General features: G+C 37.2%; 7 protein-coding genes across 14 annotated transcripts; 4 read left to right on the forward strand and 3 right to left on the reverse strand.

Annotated features, from left to right (window-relative positions):
• Positions 1–369: 369 nt before the first annotated feature.
• LOC17882004 (transcription factor TGA2) lies at positions 370–3,874 on the forward strand. 4 transcript variants are annotated; one of them, XM_023781317.1, is made up of 10 exons: positions 370–529; positions 1,455–1,520; positions 1,621–1,793; positions 1,891–1,962; positions 2,050–2,109; positions 2,236–2,313; positions 2,392–2,443; positions 2,727–2,998; positions 3,093–3,338; positions 3,416–3,874. In XM_023781317.1, exons 3-10 carry the CDS (start codon positions 1,728–1,730, stop codon positions 3,560–3,562), a joined length of 993 nt encoding a protein of 330 aa, XP_023637085.1. In that variant the 5' UTR covers positions 370–529; positions 1,455–1,520; positions 1,621–1,727; the 3' UTR covers positions 3,563–3,874. The 4 variants fall into 4 exon arrangements, with proteins under 4 accessions (XP_023637085.1, XP_023637086.1, XP_006288172.1 ...); XM_023781318.1 differs by having other exon boundaries at positions 1,455–1,515; XM_006288110.2 differs by lacking the exon at positions 1,455–1,520.
• Positions 3,875–4,325: 451 nt separating this feature from the next.
• Positions 4,326–7,196, forward strand: LOC17883762 (transcription factor TGA5). Of its 2 annotated transcripts, XM_023781649.1 has the most exons (10): positions 4,326–4,344; positions 4,451–4,563; positions 5,233–5,395; positions 5,481–5,552; positions 5,649–5,708; positions 5,811–5,888; positions 5,965–6,016; positions 6,169–6,440; positions 6,552–6,797; positions 6,889–7,196. In XM_023781649.1, exons 3-10 carry the CDS (start codon positions 5,330–5,332, stop codon positions 7,033–7,035), a joined length of 993 nt encoding a protein of 330 aa, XP_023637417.1. In that variant the 5' UTR covers positions 4,326–4,344; positions 4,451–4,563; positions 5,233–5,329; the 3' UTR covers positions 7,036–7,196. The 2 variants fall into 2 exon arrangements, with proteins under 2 accessions (XP_023637417.1, XP_006288178.1); XM_006288116.2 differs by lacking the exon at positions 4,326–4,344 and having other exon boundaries at positions 4,390–4,563.
• Positions 7,197–7,286: 90 nt separating this feature from the next.
• On the reverse strand, positions 7,287–8,320 carry LOC17881224 (protein LURP-one-related 14). Its single transcript, XM_006288599.2, has 3 exons — positions 8,039–8,320; positions 7,630–7,842; positions 7,287–7,497 (listed from the first exon to the last, which is right to left on the reverse strand). Exons 1-3 carry the CDS (start codon positions 8,318–8,320, stop codon positions 7,363–7,365), a joined length of 630 nt encoding a protein of 209 aa, XP_006288661.1. The 3' UTR covers positions 7,287–7,362.
• A 741-nt stretch (positions 8,321–9,061) lies between these two features.
• LOC17883068 lies at positions 9,062–16,724 on the reverse strand. 2 transcript variants are annotated; one of them, XM_006289438.2, is made up of 27 exons: positions 16,516–16,724; positions 16,335–16,399; positions 16,061–16,236; positions 15,888–15,952; positions 15,416–15,746; positions 15,059–15,125; positions 14,779–14,929; positions 14,320–14,487; positions 14,119–14,229; positions 13,662–13,871; positions 13,320–13,421; positions 13,015–13,233; positions 12,607–12,681; positions 12,453–12,530; positions 12,143–12,325; positions 11,899–12,054; positions 11,682–11,774; positions 11,480–11,551; positions 11,150–11,267; positions 10,849–11,027; positions 10,680–10,764; positions 10,453–10,557; positions 10,265–10,371; positions 9,985–10,062; positions 9,801–9,896; positions 9,627–9,722; positions 9,062–9,460 (listed from the first exon to the last, which is right to left on the reverse strand). In XM_006289438.2, exons 2-27 carry the CDS (start codon positions 16,340–16,342, stop codon positions 9,284–9,286), a joined length of 3,306 nt encoding a protein of 1,101 aa, XP_006289500.1. In that variant the 5' UTR covers positions 16,343–16,399; positions 16,516–16,724; the 3' UTR covers positions 9,062–9,283. The 2 variants fall into 2 exon arrangements, with proteins under 2 accessions (XP_006289500.1, XP_023636309.1); XM_023780541.1 differs by lacking the exons at positions 16,335–16,399; positions 16,516–16,724 and having other exon boundaries at positions 16,061–16,244.
• A 1,447-nt stretch (positions 16,725–18,171) lies between these two features.
• Positions 18,172–20,002, forward strand: LOC17884544 (protein LNK4). 3 transcript variants are annotated; one of them, XM_023781685.1, is made up of 6 exons: positions 18,172–18,412; positions 18,520–18,848; positions 18,960–19,131; positions 19,407–19,499; positions 19,579–19,688; positions 19,794–20,002. In XM_023781685.1, exons 2-6 carry the CDS (start codon positions 18,535–18,537, stop codon positions 19,915–19,917), a joined length of 813 nt encoding a protein of 270 aa, XP_023637453.1. In that variant the 5' UTR covers positions 18,172–18,412; positions 18,520–18,534; the 3' UTR covers positions 19,918–20,002. The 3 variants fall into 3 exon arrangements, with proteins under 3 accessions (XP_023637453.1, XP_023637452.1, XP_006288446.1); XM_023781684.1 differs by having other exon boundaries at positions 18,185–18,412; positions 18,963–19,131; positions 19,791–20,002; XM_006288384.2 differs by having other exon boundaries at positions 18,196–18,412; positions 19,791–20,002.
• Positions 20,003–20,443: 441 nt separating this feature from the next.
• On the forward strand, positions 20,444–21,530 carry LOC17882778 (protein MIZU-KUSSEI 1). Its single transcript, XM_006289648.2, has one exon. It carries the CDS (start codon positions 20,506–20,508, stop codon positions 21,280–21,282), a length of 777 nt encoding a protein of 258 aa, XP_006289710.1. The 5' UTR covers positions 20,444–20,505; the 3' UTR covers positions 21,283–21,530.
• A 1,002-nt stretch (positions 21,531–22,532) lies between these two features.
• On the reverse strand, positions 22,533–24,259 carry LOC17884365 (cytosolic sulfotransferase 15). The gene has a single exon (XM_006289832.2). The coding sequence runs from the start codon at positions 23,869–23,871 to the stop codon at positions 22,789–22,791; it is 1,083 nt and encodes a 360-aa protein (XP_006289894.1). The 5' UTR covers positions 23,872–24,259; the 3' UTR covers positions 22,533–22,788.
• Positions 24,260–24,920: the final 661 nt, after the last annotated feature.

Raw genomic sequence — 24,920 nt, forward strand, 5'->3', positions numbered from 1 at the left:
TGTGTTCATGCTCCTTTTATTATATGAGTTTGAAAACCCTCTAATTAACCTGTGTGTTCTCATCACACTTCACCTACTCCCGCCAGCACCACTTGGAAGGATATGATATTAAAGAGTTTTGGTTCGATTGGTTGATTAAAGATAATCCGGTTTATAGCTTTTTATTAGTTTGTTTTTTCAGTTATTTTCAATTCAGTTTTTTGTACAACATCATTTTCACAAATCTTTTCAAATTAGATTTCAGATTTTCAGGTGCTAAAAATAGCCAATTCGGACAGACTTGAAAATAAGGGTGATTTTGCAATTTTAAGAGAATGGGGGTTGGTTATGGTAATAGAAAGAGTAGAGAGGGTTTAGTTTGAAAATTTCCGTTAATTTTTCATCGACGGTCTTTGGGAACTGGTAGATTTGTAGACAAAACGACGTCTCGGAGATTGCAATTTCGGATCGTGTCTCTCTGCTTCTTTGTTCCAATCCGATTTCAATACAGACCCTTTACTTCTTCACCTCAAAGATTTGATTTTACCAGGTCAGTTTCTTCATCAAGCCAAGTTTTTTTTTCCTAGGGTTCTGTTTTTTTTTTCCTTGTCTGTGTTGCTGCTTCACAGTCATTTGAAGCTACTTGTTAACTTTTGTGTTTTTGTCTTTGGAAGTTAAACCTAGTTGACTTTCAAAAGCTTAAAGAGTTCTGCTTTTTCTTTTTAGAATTCGTGATTTGGTTCTTAATTGAGCTACCAAAATCATCTAATTCTGATATTTGGATTCAAATGCTAATCTTTTAATTTTCTGTTTTGGTGGTAATTTATTAGTTTGAATTCATAGCTTCAGCTTCATTTGAAGTTCTCGCTGCAGCTAGGTGTAAATACTGAGTAGAAATCTAGTCAACTCAGATGTGTGAGTACCTGAGTGGATTTTGTTCTTAGCTAGAGTTGCAAATTAAGCTACTGAAGTTACCTCAGCGTCATTAATTTTCTGATTAGGTTTAATTTCATCACTCTACTCAATGAATAGAATTGCTTCAAAGGTTAGTTTTAATAGGACTATGGTGGTATATCAGTATTTGCTGCTACACAGAGTGTCTTCATCGTTTATACTTGTTGCAGCTAATAGTGTTACTGTTCTTTCAAGTGACATCTGCATTCAATTAGCTTGCTTCTGTACATAAGTTTTGCGTATTTGGTACCCATTTTGGTGGGCGTCTGTTAGGCACAAACCAATGATTCTTATATTCTTGAGTTTGTGACTTTTGGTAGTCTGCAGAATTTCCCGTGGGGGATACTTCTATGTTGAATTAGTAAAAGACTCTCCAACATTCATTTTCTGGTTTGTTAACTGAAACAAAAGCAGCCACTTTACTAGAGAACCTCTCTTTTGACTTTATATAAGCCATAATTAAAAACAACTATGTTAGCGAACGAGATGGTACATAATACTGTTTTTCTATGTTCATTCAGCACAGCCAATGGTCCAGATGACCAACAGTTGTTCCTGATTCATTTTCTTTATGTTCGTCTTGTAAGGTTCCGTTAAAATTTTCTTTGTTCTTTCTCTATCAGCTGACTTCCTTCGTTTTTGTCTTTCTTCTTCTTCTTTTTTTAACTTCTTTTTGAAACTTGGCAGTCTTAGAAGCAAAAGAAATCTCAAGAAGTTGCTATTACAAGAGAGGCCACTAGTGAAAATTGTCTTTGTTATTACTTGTTAGTACAGAAAAGTGGTGTGAAAGTGATATGGGTGATACTAGTCCAAGAACTGATGCCTCAACAGATGACGACACAGATCATCCAGATCTTGGGGTTAGCTCATAATCTGGCTATATTTTTTCACTTATGTTTTTCGAATGAGTTTGATTTTGATGGACCAGTAATTTTTTCTTGTGTTAATATCATGCAGTCTGAGGGAGCACTAGCGAATACTGCTGCTTCTGATTCTAGTGATCGCTCGAAGGGCAAGATGGATCAAAAGGTGATATATCCATCTCTGTAGATAAGATAATTATTTTTATGGAGCCAATTTATAATCTTTTTTGTTTTCTTGTATTTTGATCCATAGACCCTTCGTAGGCTTGCTCAAAACCGCGAGGCAGCAAGAAAAAGCCGATTGAGGAAGAAGGTAAAACCACTGTGGCTAGTTCTTTGTTTTAAAAAAAAACTTTTTCTTTATCTAAATTGATACATCCCGAGAAGAACCATAGTTATCTGCTACTACCTTAATTCCTTTCAATTGTTCCCTCCATAGGCGTATGTTCAGCAGCTGGAGAACAGCCGCTTGAAACTTACCCAGCTTGAGCAGGAGTTGCAAAGAGCAAGACAGCAGGTTCAAATTTGTTTTCTTATTCCTATTGATTATTCATTTGTGATTCTGTATACATAAAGGAAAAAAATTCACTTTTAGGGAGTCTTCATTTCAAGCACAGGAGACCAAGCCCATTCTACTGGTGGAAATGGTTGGTTGCTTATTCTCTACTAGTTTTATATTGTGTTTTTTGGCTTGTAATTTGTTTATAAGATAAGTTTATATATCAAATTGGTATTGACTTGGTGTAAACTGATCAGTTAGTTACACCATGTCATCCCATAACAGTACAGTGGCTTATCAGAGACAATGGCTGACTGACGTGGTTCTGATAGCAAAAACTGTTCCATCTAATTAGCAATGGTGTGGATTTAGATTTACAAGATCGAGTTTCATGGATTTGTTCTTGTTTAAGTATAACTTATTTCTTTCAGGCGCTTTGGCTTTTGATGCCGAACATTCACGGTGGCTGGAAGAAAAGAACAAGCAAATGAACGAGCTGAGGTCTGCTCTAAATGCACACGCAGGTGATGCTGAGCTTCGAACAATAGTTGATGGTGTGATGGCGCACTATGAGGAGCTTTTCAGGATAAAGAGCAATGCAGCTAAGAATGATGTCTTTCACTTGCTTTCTGGTATGTGGAAAACACCAGCTGAGAGATGTTTTTTGTGGCTCGGTGGGTTTCGTTCATCTGAACTTCTAAAGGTCAGGTCATTTCACTGTGTCTTCTCCGGTTACATCTGTTTTTACATATTACATAAGATGAATGGGCATAATAAATAAATAAATGTCCAAACAGCTTCTGGCGAATCAGTTGGAGCCAATGACAGAGAGACAGTTGGGGGGCATAAATAACTTGCAACAGACATCGCAGCAGGCTGAAGATGCTTTGTCTCAAGGGATGGAGAGCTTACAACAGTCTTTAGCTGATACTTTATCAAACGGGACTCTTGGTTCAAGTTCATCAGGGAATGTGGCAAGCTACATGGGTCAGATGGCCATGGCAATGGGAAAGTTAGGTACCCTCGAAGGATTTATCCGCCAGGTACAACAACTTGTGATATTTTTGAGATGATATCTTTAGACTATAGGGTAATAATGATCCTTTTGTTTTGGTGGCAGGCTGATAATTTGAGACTACAAACATTGCAACAGATGATAAGAGTATTAACAACGCGGCAGTCAGCGCGTGCGCTACTTGCAATTCATGATTACTTCTCGCGGCTACGAGCTCTGAGCTCCTTATGGCTTGCTCGACCCAGAGAGTGAAACTGTATTTTGGTCACTGTCAGCTGTACAAAACCCATATGGACACAAACCAAGAGAGACTATTAAATTAACTCTTCTCAGATTCTTCTTACCAAATCCATCAACGAATAAGCAAATATCTGGGAGAACAAAGACTCTTGTCTCTAGGTTTCTAAATGGTTGTGGTAACTCATATTGTTTAGCTGTAGCCGTCAGGTTCTTTCTTAGCATTTGGAAAGTTTAATGTATTGTTTATATCTCTTTGACTACATCAGCATTGTCACTAAATTTTGTAATTTTTTCTTCTGATAAGGTGTTTTTATTTACTTTTTTTTTCTTCTTCTTTTTATCGTAATCATCTAACAATATTTAAAGGCATTCTGATACTTTTATTAGGGAATCCTAATGGCAAACTTCACACAGATGATGAAGTAGTTTCGATTTCCAAAATGTTACATCTCCCATTTAGTAAAAGTGTGACTGTTTATGCATTGAGAACATTAAAAAATAACTTCAAATTAAGCGTGAACATTTGTATATGATTATGATTTATGAGTTGTAAACTTTCGCTAATTTATTCAAGTAAGTATATGATAATTTTAAATATTAATGTTAACACAGTATTAGAGGATATATTATAAAATTAAAAAATAACATGTCATTGTCAAAACCAAGAATATTACATGTCATTGTCAAAACCAAGAATATTTTGTTTTAGAGAAAAAAAAAAAAAAAAAAAAAAAGTGTTGCATTCAGACAGAGGACTTTTAACCCTCAGCATCTTGAGGTCCACCATCACTTCAGTTCGTCTTGCCTTCCAGAAAAACAAAAAAAGGAAGATGGTACAAACTAAAATACCTCAAAGAAGATACAAAAGTAGCAACCTTTGATTGATATCTGTGTTGGCAGGTTTTATACAAGACGACATCTTTGGAGGTTGGAATCATTTGAGATCTTTGTCTCAATCCTTTTTCTTCTGAGCAACCCTTGTTTGAGGTTAAGCTGGAGAATCCGTTCACCAGGTTAGTTCTCCTTCAATAGTCTTAGGGGTTGAATTCTTCAGTTTTCTTATTCTCTGTCTCTGCTTTCATAATTGCTTTTTTCATGGAAGAGTTTGACCTTTGAGGGATTTTTTGCTTTATATTTATACGTGTTCATTGGTTCCGACACTGTAGAAGTGAAATTGCTTGGGATTAGATGTTAAGAGGTTCGAATTTTGTGTCTTTACGTTCTGTTTCATGGGTTTGTGCGCTAAATTCTGAATCTTTTAGTTCATCTTTAGTCTAGTTACTGTATCACCTCATCAAGAGAATTATGCTATCTTATCCCGCTGTTATGAAGAGAATTATAGGCTTTCTTGTTGTTTACTTTTATTCGCTGGATTTGGCTTTTGAGTACTCAAAGTCGCTTCATGTTAAGTTAAGTGTAGTGCTTTGGATCTTAAGATGTTTACAAGTTTGTAACATTTGAACAGCCTTTTGGGTTTACATCAGAGGACTTTTCTTTTATTTTTTTTCTAGGCTACATCCAAGAACTATATATTAGCCAATGGTATGGCATTCTTAAACAGTTCTATCTTTTATGCAAACCAATCAAAATGTCGTCAAGTTAAACTTATTTTTGTTTTTCTGTAACTCCTCTTTTTGGGTATCTGTTTACCATCTTCCTTTGGCTGTCTTTACTCCATCTAGGGGATTCTAGAAGTTTCTACTTCAAAGAGAACCACGCTTGGATCAGTTTTTGTCTGATGATTCAGTAATAGAGATTTGGAAGAAAATTTAAATTAAAATGGGAGATACTAGTCCAAGAACATCAGTCTCAACAGATGGCGACACTGATCATAATAACCTAATGGTTAGCTTGTAAAATTTCTAGATATTGCTTCTTTAAGCTCTGATTAAATGGCCAAAAGTTTTAAAAGAAAACAGCATTTATGCAGTTTGATGAAGGGCATTTGGGTATCGGTGCTTCTGATTCTAGTGACCGTTCAAAGAGTAAGATGGATCAAAAGGTAATATAGACATCTCTGTACTGGAAGAGTTTTTTTCTTTTGTTTGTGATTGAGCCTTTCAGTTATGTTTTTCTTGTTACTTGTTGTAATCAACAGACACTTCGTAGGCTCGCTCAAAACCGTGAAGCTGCAAGGAAAAGCAGATTGAGGAAGAAGGTATACTTAGATTTATGTTTCATTGTTGCAATTCTTGTATGTTTTCTTCATCCATAGCTATTTGCAAACTCTAAAGATGTCCCTTGGTCACCGCACTTTTAGGCATATGTTCAGCAGCTAGAGAACAGTCGATTGAAGCTAACACAACTTGAGCAGGAGCTGCAAAGAGCAAGGCAACAGGTTTTAATTGTGTTCTGCTTTATTTTGTGTGGATATATGCTATTCAACATACATAAATAGTTTCTCTTGATCTTAGGGTGTCTTTATCTCAAGCTCTGGAGACCAAGCCCATTCCACTGCTGGAGATGGTGAATTTCCTGAATCTCTCTCTTACATCTTAATATTAGCAGTTACAGCCATGATCTGGTTAAAAGATTATAGTTGTGTCGGTTATCAAATAATAAGGATACTTTTGTTGGTTATCATGTGAGATAAGTTATTCATGCTTCTCTTTTTACAGGGGCAATGGCATTTGATGTAGAATACAGACGATGGCAGGAAGATAAAAACAGACAGATGAAAGAGCTGAGTGCTGCTTTAGATTCTCACGCGAGTGATGCTGAGCTTCGGATAATTGTAGACGGAGTAATAGCTCATTATGAGGAGCTTTACAGGATAAAGAGCAACGCAGCTAAGAACGACGTCTTCCATCTATTATCAGGGATGTGGAAAACACCAGCTGAGAGATGTTTCTTGTGGCTTGGAGGTTTCCGTTCATCAGAACTGCTCAAGGTAATAATTAAGGCAAAACACACCAATCTGTTTCAGTTTATCTGTGGTCTATTCCTGATGATAATTTAATTTGTTTCACCTGCAAATTTCAAATTCTTATGGTCTTTACAGCTTATAGCGAATCAGTTGGAGCCGTTGACAGAACAACAATCGCTAGACATAAATAAGTTGCAACAGTCTTCTCAACAAGCAGAAGATGCTTTGTCTCAAGGGATGGACAACTTACAGCAATCACTGGCTGATACTTTATCGAGCGGGACTCTCGGTTCGAGTTCATCAGGGAATGTGGCTAGCTACATGGGTCAGATGGCCATGGCAATGGGGAAGTTAGGTACCCTTGAAGGATTTATCCGCCAGGTACGTACGTTACAATCATTGTTGTTTACATCTAGTGAATTAAAAGTATGTTGCAGTAACTTGATAGCTTCATCATTTTGTTCTGTGGCAGGCGGATAACTTGAGGCTACAAACATATCAACAGATGGTAAGAACATTAACAACACGACAATCGGCTCGTGCTCTCCTCGCGGTGCACAATTATTCATTGCGGTTACGTGCTCTTAGCTCTTTATGGCTTGCCAGACCAAGAGAGTGAACCAACTATACCACTATTCTCTCCTTCAAAGAAGGGCCACATAACTTAAGATTCTTAGCATAAGATTTGACGACTTCAGAATTGTATACAAGAATATGATTATATTGTATTGTGTTGTAATATCCGAGTGTTACGTATCTTGAAATCACCAATTCACCATAGCCTTGGAGAGTCTAGCGTTTTTCGTGGTAACTAAAGAATGCATGCAATTCAACACAATTCTTAATCATTTGATTTGTACAAATAGTTACAAATATTAAACACAATCATGCAGTATCTAAGCATCACCATAGTATATATAACAATCAAAATAAAAGTGGATTTGAGCTAAAAGATGGAGTTGGTCTCGTTCAAGATGACGAGAAGAGAAACGACGAAAGCGTAGTCGACGCCTGCATTAATTCTAACCACGAAGTCTTGCTTCCCTTTAAAATATCCTCCAAACGTCGACTTCTCTTTCACCTGATGACAAAGTTAATATCCAATCATATATTACAAAGTCACATGCCATGTGTGAACATTAACCAAATTATTATTTTCTCCTCTAAGAAACTTGTGATGGTTAGTAAAGAGATATCGAGGATGAAGTATAACCTCGGCAACGAGAGTGTTGGCGTGATAAACTTTAGCGGAGTCGTCGAAGTAAGTGCCTACGACGCTGAAGTTGTTGACTTGGTTAGATTGAAAGAAGACATCGAGGCGTGCCCTCCATTGAAGAGGATGAGAACGCTGCACTGTGAACATCAGCTCCATTGGATCAGAGCCTTCTCCTCGGTGAACCGTCCACCGGTGATTTAACGACGTCAACTGTATAGTTTTGGTTATACAAAAATGTAAAACAGTATCGGCTAAAAAAGAATATAAAGCATAAATAAATAACTAATTTTAACTAGTACAGTAACAAAATAATTAAATCAATTTTGGTTAATCGAATCCGGTTTGTTTCGGTTACGCTGAATGGAAGTGGAATAAGACAATTTTAGTAAGTAATCAAGAGAATCACCTTCTCGCGCATGGTGAGAAGAGGGTAACCGGATGGGTCACGGAGAATGCGTTTCTTGTTGAAGCTGTCGTGAGGACCGTCAATACGAAGAACAACGTTAGACTTTATGTCCACGACCTCCAGCTTCGCACCGCTCAGTCCTTTGCATTTCTTCTTGACGGTAAGCTCAAGCGGGTAAGGACAGCAGAATACGTCACTTACCACCATTACGTTGGTGTTCTGCTGAGCAGTCACGGGAACTCCGTACGCGTAACCATTGTTCATTTGCTGATACGTATCCATTATTTCACTCCCTTGTTGATTTCTTGAGTCTCTCTCTTTTGATTCGTTATTTCTTAGTATATCTGATTAGTTTTGATTAATTAGAAATCTTGAACTGTGTCTGATCATCTATATATTATACATGTATAGATCTTTGCGTGTGTTGGCCGGTCAAGAGAAGAGAACCATTGATTATTTAATACGGGTTTTGTATATTTTATTGATTGTGAGAATGTTCTTCAGTTTAGACTTATATATTACAGGTCAGGTTTGAATAGTTTATGGATCCGTGTATTTACAGTTCTATATCCGATTGTAGAATAGGAATTGTATTACATAGTTAGAACTTGGTTCACTTTAGAAGTTTCTCAGAAACAGTAATAATATAATCAAGCCACACAGAAAAAATCTATGTATACAAAGGTGAAGTTATCGGAAGTCGGAACGGTCAAAAATCAAAACAGTTATGGGATTTTTCAACGGTCAATAAATCAATAATCTTTATTTTCTTCGTTTTTAAGATATCTATCATGTTTGAACGCTTAAGAAAATATATTTTTTGGTGACCTAAAAAACGATCCTGGTTCATATCTAACTAGTTTATGATCAAAGAAACTGATTTATGATGTTAACCAAAGAAACAAAAAAAAAAAACCTTTTAAGATCTAACTTTCTTCATTGAAGAGTTTTACTGAACTTACTAACAAGCCAGTCTGATCCGGACACAACGTACGTACTAGTTTTAAAATAAAACCCAGGCCAGAGCACTAACTGGTTCCAGTTGTTTGATGAAGAAATTGTTAATCCAAATTACAAACATTTGTATAAAGAAAGTAAAGATAAGTCAAAAGAATGACACCTCACTAAAGCAGCTCGGGTAATATTTTTTCTCTACAACATGTACTTGGTGAGAATCAATTATACAAATGGTTTTGTTACTAAAGAAAAGACCGAAAGAACCAAATTACTAGCTGCCGCATGGATTTAGGCGTGGGATTTTGGGATTTTGTACTGTTTTTTCAGAAACTGGGACGCCTCTGAATCGTTTCTGTGGCACAGCACTCGCACCAATGTTTGGGTGTCCGCTCCAAGTTTGCCTTTTCCTCCTTGCTGCATCTCTAGACTGCTTCTAGACCTCAAGTCATCAATAAGTTCTCGTGTCTGTTCATTGTTTATATGTGAGTAAACATTACCCATTGGCATAAAACCAACCAAAATTCTTGAAACCGATACCGAAACCAGACTTCATATAAACCTAACGGCAACTATTGTTTTATACCAACCAAACTTAGTGTAACCCAACCGAATAAACTGCAGTTGTACTAACCTCATATCCATGCAACTTTACAACAAGACGAACTCGGGATACTTGGTTTTCAACCACTCCTCTTGGAAGTCCGTCCCCGCCAGAAATAAAGAATTCCTAGGAACAAACATATGAGCTTTACCAACACATGCATTTCGGGCTATAACAACAATAGTACCGTTAAGAAGAAGTTACCTTTAAGACCTCCACATCTTCTTCTAACAGCTTTGACTCGCTTGGATGGAATACACGTGATGAGCCTCCATCTAAAAGTACGCGAAGCAATCCATCCTGATAGATTTTAAATACTATCAATCAAAAGGCAAATTCTTGAAGAAGCTATAATGTTAATAAACCCGACGGAGATTAAACTACAGACAAGTGATGCTTGAAGCAGGCTGGTGACTATACGATCCCTCAATGGCTCCATTATGACACTACATAGCTGTCCAAGTTCCTGGTCAAAGTAATTGGAAACTTAATTTAGCATTGTCTAGAAGAAAGCCTTTGCTAATATTCATTGGTAACAAATCGCCATATAAATATTTAAAATAGTCACCATAGTTTTTAATACCCAGAATCATGTACCAGCATCATGTGTTTGGCGGTTCAGACCTAACGTAAACTATAAAATGCCTTGGCTAAGGGAGTTTTCTTACCGTGTCAAGGAGTTCGATTAATCCTTCCAGTCTTGATTGAGAAACACTTGGCTTGTATAAATTTTCAATAAATGGCTCCCTTAAATCGCAGAAGATAATCTTAGTTCCTGCAGTGTCAAAGAATCATGATTGATTTTAACCCTTTGATAATGAATTTTTCAAGGATATGTAAATATACGACATCTCACCAGTAAACTCGCAGATACGATCCAGAGCTGCATTGATATCTTTTCTACTCCCCTCAAAAGATTCCTTCTGATTAAAACTCTTGGATTTCTCAACCAAAGATTTTCCTGTAAATTTAGCCAAAATAGGGATAAACCATTCTTATGACTATGATGAAATTTTTGGAAAATAAGATTTTGTAAGGGAAAATGAGTTTTCATCATTGAATAAGCATATAGAAGGTCCATACTGATGACAATCTTTTCACGAGGTTTTTTCGCTATCCAGCGGTCCCACATGCTGTCTTCTAGCTTGCTCAGTTGACTAACAGCATACTGTGAAAAGCATATGAAAACATTATAGATAGCAGCAAAACTTGAAAATAATACCTAAACTGAGGAAGCGAGTTTTGAAGTTACATGTAAAGTATTGAGCTGCACGCAAAGTATAGCGGTTGCAGGAACATCAATGTTAATCGACCTTCTCTCTTCAGGCAGTTTTGACTCAAATAGTTCCTTCTTAACAAAAACCTTGATTGCTGTTTCCTTCTTATAACGAGTAAGAACAGGTACAGGTGGAACCAAATCATCCTTGCTAGCTGGAACGATACCAGAATATTCCAGTAGACCAAAAAACAATATCCATGTCATGGAAGAATACTATAAAAAAAAATCAACATCAAAGCTAAGAAGGAGGTTCAACCAGTCACATGGTACATACCTAGCTTCTCCATGACATGGTTAGTATATACTTGAAATGCATTGTCAATGCCACGACATAAAGCACTTAGTTCAATGGATCTCATTGGAACTTTCAGCGCAAAAAATTGATCAACAGTCTGCATCAAAGATTATCCAAAACTTTAATTAGACACTCTTCGAAGTGAAGGCATATTGCTAACTGAGATCAACATATGCTTCTACAAGAAACAAAGATAAGTAGATAACACAGCTATGTTCAATACGAGTTGCTTCATATATTAACAGACACAACTTCATCGAAGTCTAGTTATCTTTGTTATGAAAGTAATTGGAATGTAGGAACCCATACCTCTTCTACGATCCTAAAAACTTCAACAATTGAGCTCCCATGCCGCTGTTGAGGTGATATTGGATCCCAACGCTATACAGAAAAGCTAAGATGCGTTATGATTTCATTTAATAATATTAAAAAAAAAAAAAGGGGAAAAAAACTGGTATCAAAAGACAGAGAAAGTCAAAGATGAGAGAAGGAAACAAACAGCAAATCTCACCTCTTGTTTAAAAGCTCGCTCCACCCAGCTTAAAATTCTTCCCAGCTGTGAATTGATCCATCTCAAAACCAATGTGCCAGAGAGGGATTCGACCTAACAGATTTAAATCACTGAGAACTATTAGAGCCAACTCGATTGGTCACTGAATTCGACCCTGTTTATAACGTGGGTTAAGCCATGCAGTCTAAACTTAAAGTGAAACATATGTGCGTCAGACCTCATATGGAATTAATTTTCTGAAGTAAGGTCCATTTGTATCCTCTCCGCAGACAGAAGTCATTAATTCAAGTAAATATTGCTCAAGGCTATCAGCCGCAGGAAAAACAGAGACAGCATCTTCAGTCAAGTGTTCAGCACTATCAAGGAAAGGTTTCTGAAATAAAATACAAAGTCAAGATGTCATTTATAATGAGTTGTAGTAACCAAAAATTTCTAAGATGGGAGACCAGCATAAAGCTTACCAACTTATTCCCATAAAGCTTGTGAACAAGGGAGGCAGAAAATGCAATTGCCTGTGGGTGCCTCTGAGATAAAACTGGCATAAAGACGGTAGCATCCTTTTTCATAAGTTTCTTGGTCTCCTCAGCAAGCAATGCCAAAGGGTGATCACTATTTCTGTCTGATCTATCAATCGTAAGTGACATCTGTAAATTGCAAGAATCAGCCTCATCCTACCCTCTATAATATATGCATCAAATTGTGCACATTGGAAACAGGATTGACTCAATTCTTTGAATGGCATAAATGAGAACTGATTTAATTAACACTTACCCTCGTGAAAGTATTCTTGATGGAAGATAAAATATAGGACTCAATTTGCTCTCGCTCTGAAGAGTTAGAATGCATTGCCTGTAGAGAGAAAAATAACCATCATTCTCAGTTACAAGTAAATTCATGTTGATCCAGTAAAAAGCAGGCTACATACTCGATCAGATTCCTCCAACAATAGCCTCCAAGTCATCATTGCAACTGTAACTGTTTCCTCCATGACAAGAGAACCCTACAAAAGTTGTAGAGAAAAAGAGCAAAATAAGTAACCTCAATGGTATAAATGGAAAAAAAAAACAATGCCTTGCAAGTTGCAATAGAAATATAACTAGATGTGAGACCGGTATAAAAGACTTGAGGTGGATATGCTCTTATTTAAATTTATGTGAGATATGAATGTCCATATATACATATATATAAATAAGCATGTGTATGTGTGACATGCATATGGGATAACTCTACATGTGAAATGATGCATCAAGTCCCTGACTCTACTGAGATTTATGTCGATTCCATATACTAATTACTGTAGTTGAATTGAAAAGCGTTTGTTTTGAGGTAAAACCTCTGCAAAATGCAGATGATAGTCGCCCAGCTGCTTATCTACCCAGCTCCGTATAGGTGATAAGAAAGACTCCAGGAAGGATATCTCTGCATTTTCAACACTGCACTGCAAGGTTTTCAAATGTATCCGCTCTTGAGGCCCACGCTGTTCTTTTAGAGGGATTTTTTTCAGCTGCTGAATGGCATGTCGAAGTAGTCCCCGTTCACTAGTGATTACATACTGTAACCACACAACATTTTCATAAAGCTACTGTAAAATTCCAATATGAAGCATCAAAATGAAAAACGAAAATACTTCTTTGTTACCTGCCGAAACAACACCCATGCATAGCATGTGTAATGAATGGTCTCTGTTATTCCAAGAACACGCCAAGTTGACTTTAAAAGCTCAAGAATTTCTTCAACTTCCTAAAATAAAAAGACCAAGGTTTTCAGATCAATATGACTTTACCAATAATAAACTAAACTTGTCCGACAATGTATATGGGAATACCAAAATGAGGGGTAAAAACAAAAAGGAGGAAACTAAGCAGCTTAAAGAGTGACAGCTGAGAATAACATAACCCTTTCAGATCAACATGATTAGAAAACGACCAAGAATATTCTGTGGAACATGTTATCAATACTATTTTGACAGAAATCACAGACCTCTGTGAGCTTCCCTTCATTTAACATGTCAAAGACACAGAGAAGCAATTTTTCGTATAGTCTGACATTCAAATGATAGCCATCAGCCCAATGGCACACTTCACCAGTCAAATCACCACGCGCCGGTCTTTCAGCAAGTGAAATAGCAACTTCTCTAAGAGATTTTAAACATTCTGCTCTTTGCACTTCTCCGGCTGAAGATGGAAGACACTATAAATAGAAAAGAAAGTAAAAGCGAAGTCAAAGAAAAACATTATGAAAACACTAATGTAAGCCGATTCAATTTTCAGTTATATGGAATAAAAGCCAAAGAGCTCATAATAGAGAAAACTGCCAAAAAAAAAAAAAAAACTATGACTTTTTCCCACACCCTAACAGAAACCCGATAAATTACCTTATTATTTGATGTCTACACCATGTAATAAATCACATGAACATAATCAAGTTATAAAAATACCTCTGATTCTTCAATCCTTAGCAAAAGACTCTTCAGGTCAGTTGCCTTACGACCTGATTCTCCAAATCCAACAACTGGATTGTTAATGAGCCCCTCTGCTAACATGTTCAGCTGAGATACCAAAATGTAAATAGATGACAGAAGCTACTAAATGTAAGAAGCAGTCAATAATACAACCGGATGAGAAAAGCTGGTCTTTACCTGCCTTTTCTGCCAACGTAAGTACGCTTTCTTGTCAGAGAACTCAGTACGAGACACGCAGCATAGCAATTCTAAAGGCACCAGGAGGCTGTCCATTCTTTTTCCAGCTTTTCCCGCTAGGGCATTAAGCAATCCCTGTCTCGTTCTGATGTCCATGGCCTCAGAAATCTGAATGAACCCAAAATATTGATTGACACATACACAACAAACACATGAAGCGGGTGAACTCTGACTGCTCGCAGGAAAGAGTTACTAAAAATCAATGGAGCAGAGACATTTCACATACAAAAAATGAGGGCATCTTGACATGGTACGTACATAAGAAAAACTTTCCAGGACAGTATAAAAGTAACAAATGTGTAAAATCCATGCTCTGACAAACCATATATACTAAACCAAAAGAAATAAGAATGTAACAGTAAGTGTGTGTGTGTGTGTGTGTGAGGGAGAGAAGGTGACCTCCATTTGGCCTCGCATTATTTCCAAAAGAGCAACTAATCCTGATGAACTCTGAGACTGAGAAATACTCTCACTTTTCCGACCAAGCTTCTTAATCAGCCTAGACCTGCTTTTCTCCTTCTTTTTCTCTTTTGATGGTACTATGAGACCTCTATCCGATGACAAAATACATGTAAAAAAGAAATAACAATATCAGTAAAGACTCTGACTGTCACACCTCAACTGAACAAAGAAATTTTTTATTTAAAAAAAAGAAAAAGCAAGTTAATATTCTCTATACCCTGAGGCTCCAGCGCAAGCCAACAGGATCTCAAATGCAGATTCGCGAAGATCATCATCTGTAATACCTGAAACAAAAATACAGTACAACTTTCTTAAGGAATCAGAGGGTTCTCGTTTTTACATGTGTGTACTACTTATGGTCTAGTCATATTTAGGTCTGGCTACTGGATAGTATAAGAAATGATAATTTTGCAAGTACTCCTTTGTTCCTTAAATTATGGTGCCCCATCCCTAAATAGAGAATCACCAAAGCCTAGAAATTCAATATTATGAGGTTATCCAATGGATTAACAGTAGCAATGGTATATTTCATTAAAATAACTTCTTTGAGATATGCATTTTCCAATCTTTTTACCAGTTGCAAAGGAGGGCAGTTTTGGCACAAGATCAGCCGCATCATTAACAGCCCGCCTTGAGATCCTGAAATTGCCAACTTCCTCAGGGTCATCATCGTCCTCAAAATCTTCAATGTCATCAACAGTCAGCTCTTGAGCTTGTGGTGAATCAAAAGATTCTGATCGCATATGTGATGGCACAGTTGGTGACTCACACCACTCTGGATTCGTAACCATGGGAGAGGCTGAGGAAATTAATATAGGAATAGGTGGTGGGGCCCTTTTTGGAGGTGAGCCAGAAGATTCAGGATTTGTAGCCAAAAAGAACTCATCAGCAGTACCCACGCTATTCTGAAAAAGGCATAAGACCCAAGCAATGAGCAAATCACTGATACAAGTGGAGTGAGAAGGATAAACTAACACTAAGTAAGTGAATAAACGAAATAGTATGCTAATGTATAGTAAAAATAGAGACAAGTGAGAGAACCATACCATATAAGGCAAACCGCTGTGATCATGATAGTCCCGAATAGCTTCAGAAAGTTCGAGCATTCCACCTACATATAAAACAATAATATACTAATTGAAATCCAAAATAAAAACAGAAGGATCACAGAGAACAGCAGAAGAAAGAAGCAAGCAATGCAATGTTATCATGAGATTACCTTTCTTAGCACAGTTAATGACATAATCAACACTAACTTGATCCAAATCAACATCGTCAAGAGTGACAGCCCCAGGAGGCATTATAACTTTCTTGATTAAGCTACCAGCCAACATAAAATCCAAGAGTTTCCGCCTATCCCGGCGATATCGCTGAAGAACCTCAACAGCATTTTCTCTATACATAGACAGACCATGGATCAAAAAAACACAGGGCAATAGAAACGAAGACTATGCAGTAGCCAAATCAAATCCAAACGAAGAAAGAAAACATACTCTTCCATATCTCGATCCAGCTGCAAATATAAGTCAGTCCGCGGATTCTCAGATTTCAAATTAACCTGTGAATTAGAAAGCCGCGAATCAAATGGGAAAAAAACTTCAGTGAACCAAGTAAGAGAGAGCTATAGAGACTAACATTGAATGCATAAATCTAGTTCGTTTAAACTTTACTTACCAATCATTTGCCTCGCCAACACCGGGAAAAAATCACACACTTACTAAAGAGATCGAGATGACTGATTTTCGCAGACAAGTATTTGATTTAAAAGGAATTGAGAGAGGATTTGATTATGATCTCGAAATGTAGAAGAAGAATGAATGAACTGTTTTTGGAGCAGACTAGTTCCGAGGTGGTGTGAGAGAGAACGCGCCGGGGGCGAAGGATCTAATCTGTATATTGGAAAAAAAAAAAAAAAAAAAGTAAAGGCAAAAAAAAAAAAAAAAAAAAAAAAATCATATGCTGCTGATTTGTCTCAAATCTTTTAATTATCTCAATAGTTTTCTTCCTTTAAGTTCTTTTTTGTGATTCCACAACTCCAAATTTAGTCAAATTTGAAGTCTCAACTTCATTGATATTGAAAAGAAAAAAAAAGGTGTAATTGCTGATTTAAGTTAATTATATTTTTCTTTTTGTAGAATTCTTATTTTCTGTTAAACATTTATTGGATTGGATCACTTTAACTAATTTGGATTTTAGTTAGACAATTGTACTTAAATTTTAAAAATTACAAGTTGCATTACAGACCTTTATTTCATTAGTTGATAAGAAATAAGGAGGATAAGAAAATCCTAAGAGCATCTCCAAAGGGAGATGCTTAATTTGGGGTGTTAAACAAATTTTTATTAAATTTAATGTTTAATAAAAGTTTGTTGAATTAAAAAAAAAAAACATTTTGGAGAGAGAAAGAGAGAAACTGTTTGATCTTTTTTTGTCTTCCCTTCTCTCTCACTTCCCGGCCACTAATAAGAATACATGTGGCTTTAGAGATCGATGCTAAAACCCTTTAGTTTAGGAGTGCTGCTAAACAATAATACCTATTATGATTTATTTTTAATCACAATAATTACTAGAAAGTCTAAACTTTTTTGATAAGCATCTCCCTTTGGAGATGACCTAAATAGAATGTTGATCATGCATGTTTTATAGAATGTTGGACCAAACTGGATATTTTTATGAAGCCCATATCTATAATTTTAAGGCCCATGGGCCTCTGAAAGGAAGAAGAAGCATCGAATTGTGCTAACTCATACGAGAAGCTCAGAGAAATCAGAATGGGAGTGGCGGCGATTTGCCTATGCGCCGCTCTTGGGCAACTGAATTTTGTCCAATGACTTGTTTCGACTGCTTCCTCAATTGATAGAAAAGTTTATATTTGGAAACCAAAAAAAATATACTAACTTTGATGAGAGAAGACAAAGGTGTGAGTAGAGTGTGAGGAGGAAGGAAACATTATCCAGTGGAATGATGTAGGCAGCTTCTTCATCATCCCCAATAAACCCAAAGGTCCCCACTCCACCGCTGAACAGTCTGGCACGTGTCTTCACCTCCCTATGTCTATAGGCCACGTGGACTGACCAAATCGAGTGAACATGAGATGTGTCACCTAACCTGTGTGCTAATACCACTGTCCGAATCTGAAGGGTATATCCGTAATTTTATAATACCTATGTTCTTCGTTACTATTTTTTTTAATTCTTTTTGTCGTTTATCCGTAAACAGACAGGAAACTACAAAAAAAAATTGTTCAAGTTGGCCAGTTGTTTGTGTTATAAGTTTTTTTTTTCTTCAAGTGCCGACCTCACACAGGAAAAAAAAGATATGTTAAAAACACGTGGACCAATGAAAGAGTTGCTTTAGATGGAGGAGCAATCTAAGCCACAAATCTCGTTTGTGAATTCTGAGCCACTAGTTAAAGTTCAAACTCACGCGCTCTCCACTTCCTTGCAACTTGCTTCTTTCTTTGTCTTCTCTCTTCTCCCCTTTGCAGCACTCACACAAAATCTACAGGAAGATAGAAGAAGATAAACTCGTTAAAAATCTTTTGGATTTGGATTTGGATCTGATCTTAAAGGTGACTTCTTTTATTTATAATTATTATTATATTCTTATAATTCAAATGTTTTTTCTTCCTTTCCCCTGGTGGTCTCTGAATATAGTAGTGGTGACCTTTTTTATCAGGTGAACGTATCATCCATGGATCGTTATTCGAGGAGGAACTTAGAGGATCTTGTTGTGCCTAACTATCAAGAGACATCAGATTCATACCCTTCTCCTGATATGTGGGGTACTACTACTGGATGGAACATCAACTCCTCTGAAGCTGTTGCTGAGAAGTGCTTTGATTACGATGTCATTAACAATGGTTTCAGTGGAGGATTATACAGCCAGATGGAGATGGGGACGAGTGACCAAGTTGAAGAAGAAACAAAGAGGTTGAAGGCTAGTGGTTGCTTTGACCGTTCTCTTCATGATTTCGATGAAATCCAACAGATGGATGACATGTTCTTGTATAGCCCTTACACAACACTTCTCAGATCAAAAAATGTTTTATATTAGTTTTCAAATGTTTATATTTTTGTTGTGTCTCTTTTTGTTTTGGTTTCCGGTTTTGACTGAAGAAGTTCCATTTTGGAGGATGTTCCAGGGAATGAGGATTTTCATTCTTTCAAGGAGTCGGATAATGATAACAACACCACAACTTCCTCCTCTGCGTATCTTGACACTACCGATGGCAGAGAAGTCCCTATGTTCCATTACAACTGGGAAACTTGTCAAGACATGCCACTTATGGTATGAATTGACTCTTTTTTTTATCTAGCAAGCAATGTCAAAATAGTTGAACCACACAACTGAGTGATTGTAGTCTAGTGTTCATTGTTGTTACTTGTAGATGGAACTTGCGGGATCCAGCACACTCTAGGGACTCAGTATGGTTTGGATTTCGGTCTGAGATCTACTGGTCCATGATTGATGTGTTTACTTGTGACTATATTGCTGTTCCAGGGGGGGGTTTAACTTGGGATAATAGTAGAGATGTTAATATTGGTACATTATTTTGATTCAAGGAGGAGGCACCAATGAATCTGTGTGAGGAGAACATGGAGGAGGCTTCTGCTGAAGAAGTGGTGTTGCAAGATCTACAAAGGGCTACTGAAAAGGTCAGTGTGATGTTCTGTATCTTGCCTACAATTTTTACTAGATCAGTCTTGTAAAAGACTTTGCAATGTTTAACTGTAGTTAACTGATGATACCCGCAAGTGTTTCCGCGATACATTTTACCGGCTTGCAAAGAACTCACTACAGAAGTCAGACTCCAACTCGGAGGAGTTCCTTGAGGATGGAACCAGGTATACAGAGCTTTCTTCATTAATCAAAACTTTGCTTAAGAAAATGGACTCACCTTCATGAATAAAAAAAAAGACTCATCACTATCTTTGTGTTTTTTTCAGTAGCAACAATACTGAATTGGAAACAAACTCAATGGACAGAGCCATCGCCAACCTCACATTCAACAAGATGGAATCCAACATGAGAAATATGCCTGCACCAAAGAGACTTTCTTCCATTCAAGGGTAAAGAGAAGAGTCTCAAGACAAAACCTCATCATAATCTTGGGAAATAACTTATGTGTATATATCTATATATATGTGTGTGTGTTTTGCTTGTCTTCCCAAGCTTCAGTTTTGATCTGTTTTAACACAACTCTGCTTCTGGGTTTCAAATTTCTTGATGCACTTATATGTTATTTACTGAGTGATCCTCTCTGAAAGTACATTACCCCATGTAGAATCTGTTGTTATAAAATTTGTTCAAAAGAGATTCTTTAAACCTTATTGTTAAATCATGATAGGAGGAGACAGAAAAACATATGTAAGTGGTAAACAACCTTGGAAACAGCAAAGCAGAGGAGGAAGGAACTAGTCTTATACCAGCAAAACATAAACAAACACAAGTCAAATTTAATATCACCCGACCATAAACTAGAACCGGCGAACTGGAAAATATAATTGTCTAACAAGAAAGTCTCTGACTCACGTTTGCATATTTTAAACTATTAAAACTGAAACGTGCGATCCATTAGTTTCAAAAGATTGTATAAAATTTTGGTCTGTACTCTTTAACATACAAAACATTTTTCAGTTTGACAAAAGTTTTCGTGTTGTAATGGCGACACCACCGTTAACGCCAAGAATGCTGACTCCGACGACAATGTCACCTCTCGGGAGTCCAAAGTCGAAGAAATCAACAGCGACGGTACGTCCTGAGATCACGCTAGAGCAACCGTCTGGAAAAAACAAAACAACAGGTTCCAAATCGACGAAACTCTTCCGCCGCGTCAGGTCCGTGTTCCGGTCACTCCCGATCATGTCACCGATGTGTAAATTCCCCGTAGGAGGAGGAAGGCTACACGAGAACCACGTCCACGGTGGGACACGTGTCACGGGGACGTTGTTCGGATACCGCAAAACGCGAGTGAACTTAGCGGTCCAAGAGAACCCGCGTTCTTTGCCGATTCTGTTACTGGAGCTAGCGATCCCTACGGGGAAGCTGCTCCAAGATCTTGGAGTCGGTTTGGTGAGAATCGCGTTGGAGTGTGAGAAGAAACCGAGTGAGAAAACCAAGATCATCGATGAACCGATTTGGGCTCTGTATTGTAACGGTAAAAAATCCGGTTATGGTGTGAAGAGACAACCAACGGAAGAGGATCTAGTCGTGATGCAGATGCTCCATGCAGTGTCTATGGGAGCTGGTGTATTACCGGTGAGCAGCGGCGCGACGGAGCAAAGCGGTGGAGGAGGAGGGCAGCAAGAAGGAGATTTGACGTACATGAGAGCACATTTCGAGAGAGTGATCGGTTCAAGAGACTCGGAGACGTATTACATGATGAATCCTGATGGCAACAGTGGACCTGAGTTAAGTATTTTCTTCGTTCGGGTTTAATCAATTGAAAACCGACGTCGTTTTAGGGGAAACAATTTAACCGTTCTTTTTTTCTTTTTCTAATACTACATATGTTCTTCTTCTACTTTTTTTTATTTTGTTTGTTTTTTTTTGGAATTTCTTATTTGGTAAAGCACTTGAAACGATTTGTTGGTGATGTGTGTGTATGTATATACATGAATATATATACACTACATTACATCTGTTGGAGAATGCAACTCTGTGTAGATGATAAAATGTAAGTTTGGGTAGCTAGTTGTGTCCACTCTAGTTATTTAGATTTGCTTTCGGTTTGGTTTATGAAGTACAAAAATTTCGGATGCATATTGAATGGTTTTGGTTCCATTTTCTAAAACATATCGAAAATGTTACTTAAGAAAATGAGATATTGATGAACTTGACGTATATTTTTTACGGGTATTGTACAAAGAATAGTCCAATGTACATACTGTCTTTGATTTGAATTCTAGAATGATATTTATTGTGTATTTGATAATTGTATGTTTATGTATTTATGAACCCACATTGAAACTTTAGAATAGACGAAAGTAAATGAGTCACTGTATTTATTATCAATTGAATTCTTGAATTGAAAACTCACAAAACTAACTTCAATTTGATATCAGAATCAAAAGTTTCTCATCCAAGTTTATCAAAAAGGAATCGAGTTTGATATGAAAGTAATATATGGTTATGAACAACATGGGCTAATTTAGTCAAATGTCAATAGGTTACACTTTACGAACCTGCCAAATGTACGTTTTGTGAATTACCCACATGCCAATGCTTTAAATTTAGTTGAAAATTTGGTTAGATCTTCGTTATAAGTATTTGTTTGTCTTTTTATCTGCCAAGATTAAAATCACGTGTTTGTGATTGCTCAACAAGAAACCCATCCCGTTTAGACAGAACTAAAAATTCTTCTCTAGGTGACATTATGCGTGACATCACAACAACCCATCCCCGCCGTTTAGTCATTGCTTTTCTCCGGTGACATGATTTGTGACATTCATCAGCGTATACGTCGTTCAGTCTCGTATTTACAGAAAACTATATGATTGGAAAAACACAAAAATATGCTATCTAGGTTTCTTTTTTTTTGGTAATGCTATATTGCTCTCAAGCTCAAAATGAAACAAAATAAAGAAAATAATATATAAGGTAAAATTGTCTTACTAATATAAAAATATATTTGAAAATACATACACATACATATGAACAATAATACACACATATATACATTTATTTTTGTCTATACATCCAGTTACACACATGAACAATAACACACTGGTACAAAATGAAAACATAATGGCAAACACAAAATGATATTTATTGAAATAAAACCCGACAAACTTCGATGTTGACCAAAAAAAAAAAAAAAAGAAACACGACAAACTATATTGTGGACGTTGCTTCATTGTCTATCTGTAAGAACAATACAACTGCCTTAACTTATAGGCCCTCGGAATAAACAAGATTAGAGATGCGCCACGTGGTCTTGATACTTTAGCTCAACCTGAAAGTGAGACCAGATCCACCTAACTTGTCATCCACTAAGGCTGACAACCTTTCCACTTGTGAAGGCGACAAATAGTTAACCCAGTCACTCACTTCTCCTTTCCTAAACAAGAACCGATTCTCAAAGTTCTTGATCGACTTCTTTGACTTGTTCACCTCCAGCTTCTTCATATTCCCGAAGCTACAAAGATCAGCGATGGCCTTCACAACTCCCTTACGTTCCTCTTCTTCGGTGAAAGGAAGTCCCAAGAAATTTGCAAGCTTCTTCAAGTTGGTCTCGATGTCTTCTTTGAGATCCTCGTACTTTAGAAACAAGACTTTCTCTGGTCTCTTTAAGCTCTCTCGGTAGTACCCCAACATGTGTTCCCAGAACGGGCCAAACCCGATCACTCCCCGGCAATACAGATCAAACCCTTCGTCTAACGAGACTGGGCTCACTGACTCGGATTTGATGTTGTTGATAAAATGCCACGAGGAGATGAATGTGTCAAACGGGTTCCGGCACAAGTAGACGACCTTCACACCAGGCTCCTCGATTGAATCCTTGAGGGAACCGAAAGGGACGTGGGTTGCGAATGCTCTGGGCCTGGCTAGACCCGAGAGGTCCGGAACAGCTCCGTCCGCGTAAAGCTTGTACTCGAAGAAAGGTACGAGGTCATGAGGGTTGGAAGTGAGAAGAGGGTGGTCGGTGCTTGAGGAAACCGGATCAAACCGGTGACGGTTAAGGATGGTAAAAGTTAAAGCTTTCAACCAGGTCGTACCGGATTTAGGAATGGTAGCGAGAACGACGTCGTTGGGAAAGGGCCGGAAATGTCGTTGGAAGGACATGATAGCTTGAATCTCCTTGGCTTGGCACCAGAACCCTTGGAAGAGGTAAAGGTAACGAGTTCTCCATCCCCTCTCCTTTGGAAGAGAGTCCAACATCTCTTGGAACTCGTAGCTCAAGCCTTCGTCATGATCTCCTCCGTGTTTCTGGTCGCGGGTTTTGCCTTCCTTGAGGAGCTCGAGCTTGTGGCACATGGAGAAATTTGGGATCGCCATTGGAATGGTCTTCACGCTTGAGGTCGCCATTGTTTCTTTCTCGAGTATATATATATAGAAACTGTTTCTTCTCTTATTGTGTGTTGTTTGGGTGTAAGATTTCGTGAGGAAGTTGGCTGTTTATATAATAACGCAAAATGCATGAGAGATGCCTTTGGATGGTGTGAAGAAGAGAAGAGAGAGGAGCAGCAGCAGCAGCCTCCGTTGAGTTGTTATCACGCACGTGGGAAATAAACGGCGTGTGCGAATATTTAGTTGCCCCACTCCAATATTTACTACTCTTTCACTCGATATCTTTTTTTCTTTTTCTCTTGTTAGTAGTAAAGACGTGTCATTGTCTGAATGTACTATTCCCTTTGGAGTTTGTGTATGGTTTGGTTTGCTGCTTTTATACATATGTTTTTCGTCCATAACTTGTCGGCAGAACTCAACTTTCCAATTTATTTTCAAAGGAAAGTCACATGTCTTTTTAAGGAAATATATTACCCAAAGCGCATCGTTTTGTTCATTACTCCTAACTACAATGGTATTTAACCAAAAAAGGTCAAAAACAATATTACCAAGGGCAAAATCATTTTCTAATATTAGAGGATTTAGCTTTTATAAATAATTTTAATTTTCTATTAACACATAGATTTCCAACTTTATATATAATATTATATATATAAATAAATAAAAATCTTAATGGCAAACACAACGATATTTAATTATTAAAAAATCAAGACGACGTTGCTTCATTATCTCTGTAATAACAAAAGAACATTACAAAACAGAATTATGATGAAACTGTATAAGTTTAAACAACCAGGACCCCAGTAGAATAATATGGAAATTGAGCGAGCATTTTGTGTGTAAATGTTAAGATTTATACCATTTTGCTAGAGTTTTTTTTTTTTTTTTTTGGGTGTAAATGTTAAGATTTATACCATTTTGCTAGAGTTGAGTTCAGGTGGTGATATAACAAACGAAATCATTCAAGATCATTAGACTATATAATTTCTCATATATTGTCGACATTTGAACGATCTTTACATTTGAATTCATCCATATATACGTACAATCTCATAGAGTATTTTGTA

The sequence above is a fragment of the Capsella rubella genome, unplaced genomic scaffold (assembly GCF_000375325.1).
Source record: "Capsella rubella cultivar Monte Gargano unplaced genomic scaffold, Caprub1_0 scaffold_6, whole genome shotgun sequence".
Lineage (NCBI taxonomy): Eukaryota > Viridiplantae > Streptophyta > Magnoliopsida > Brassicales > Brassicaceae > Capsella > Capsella rubella.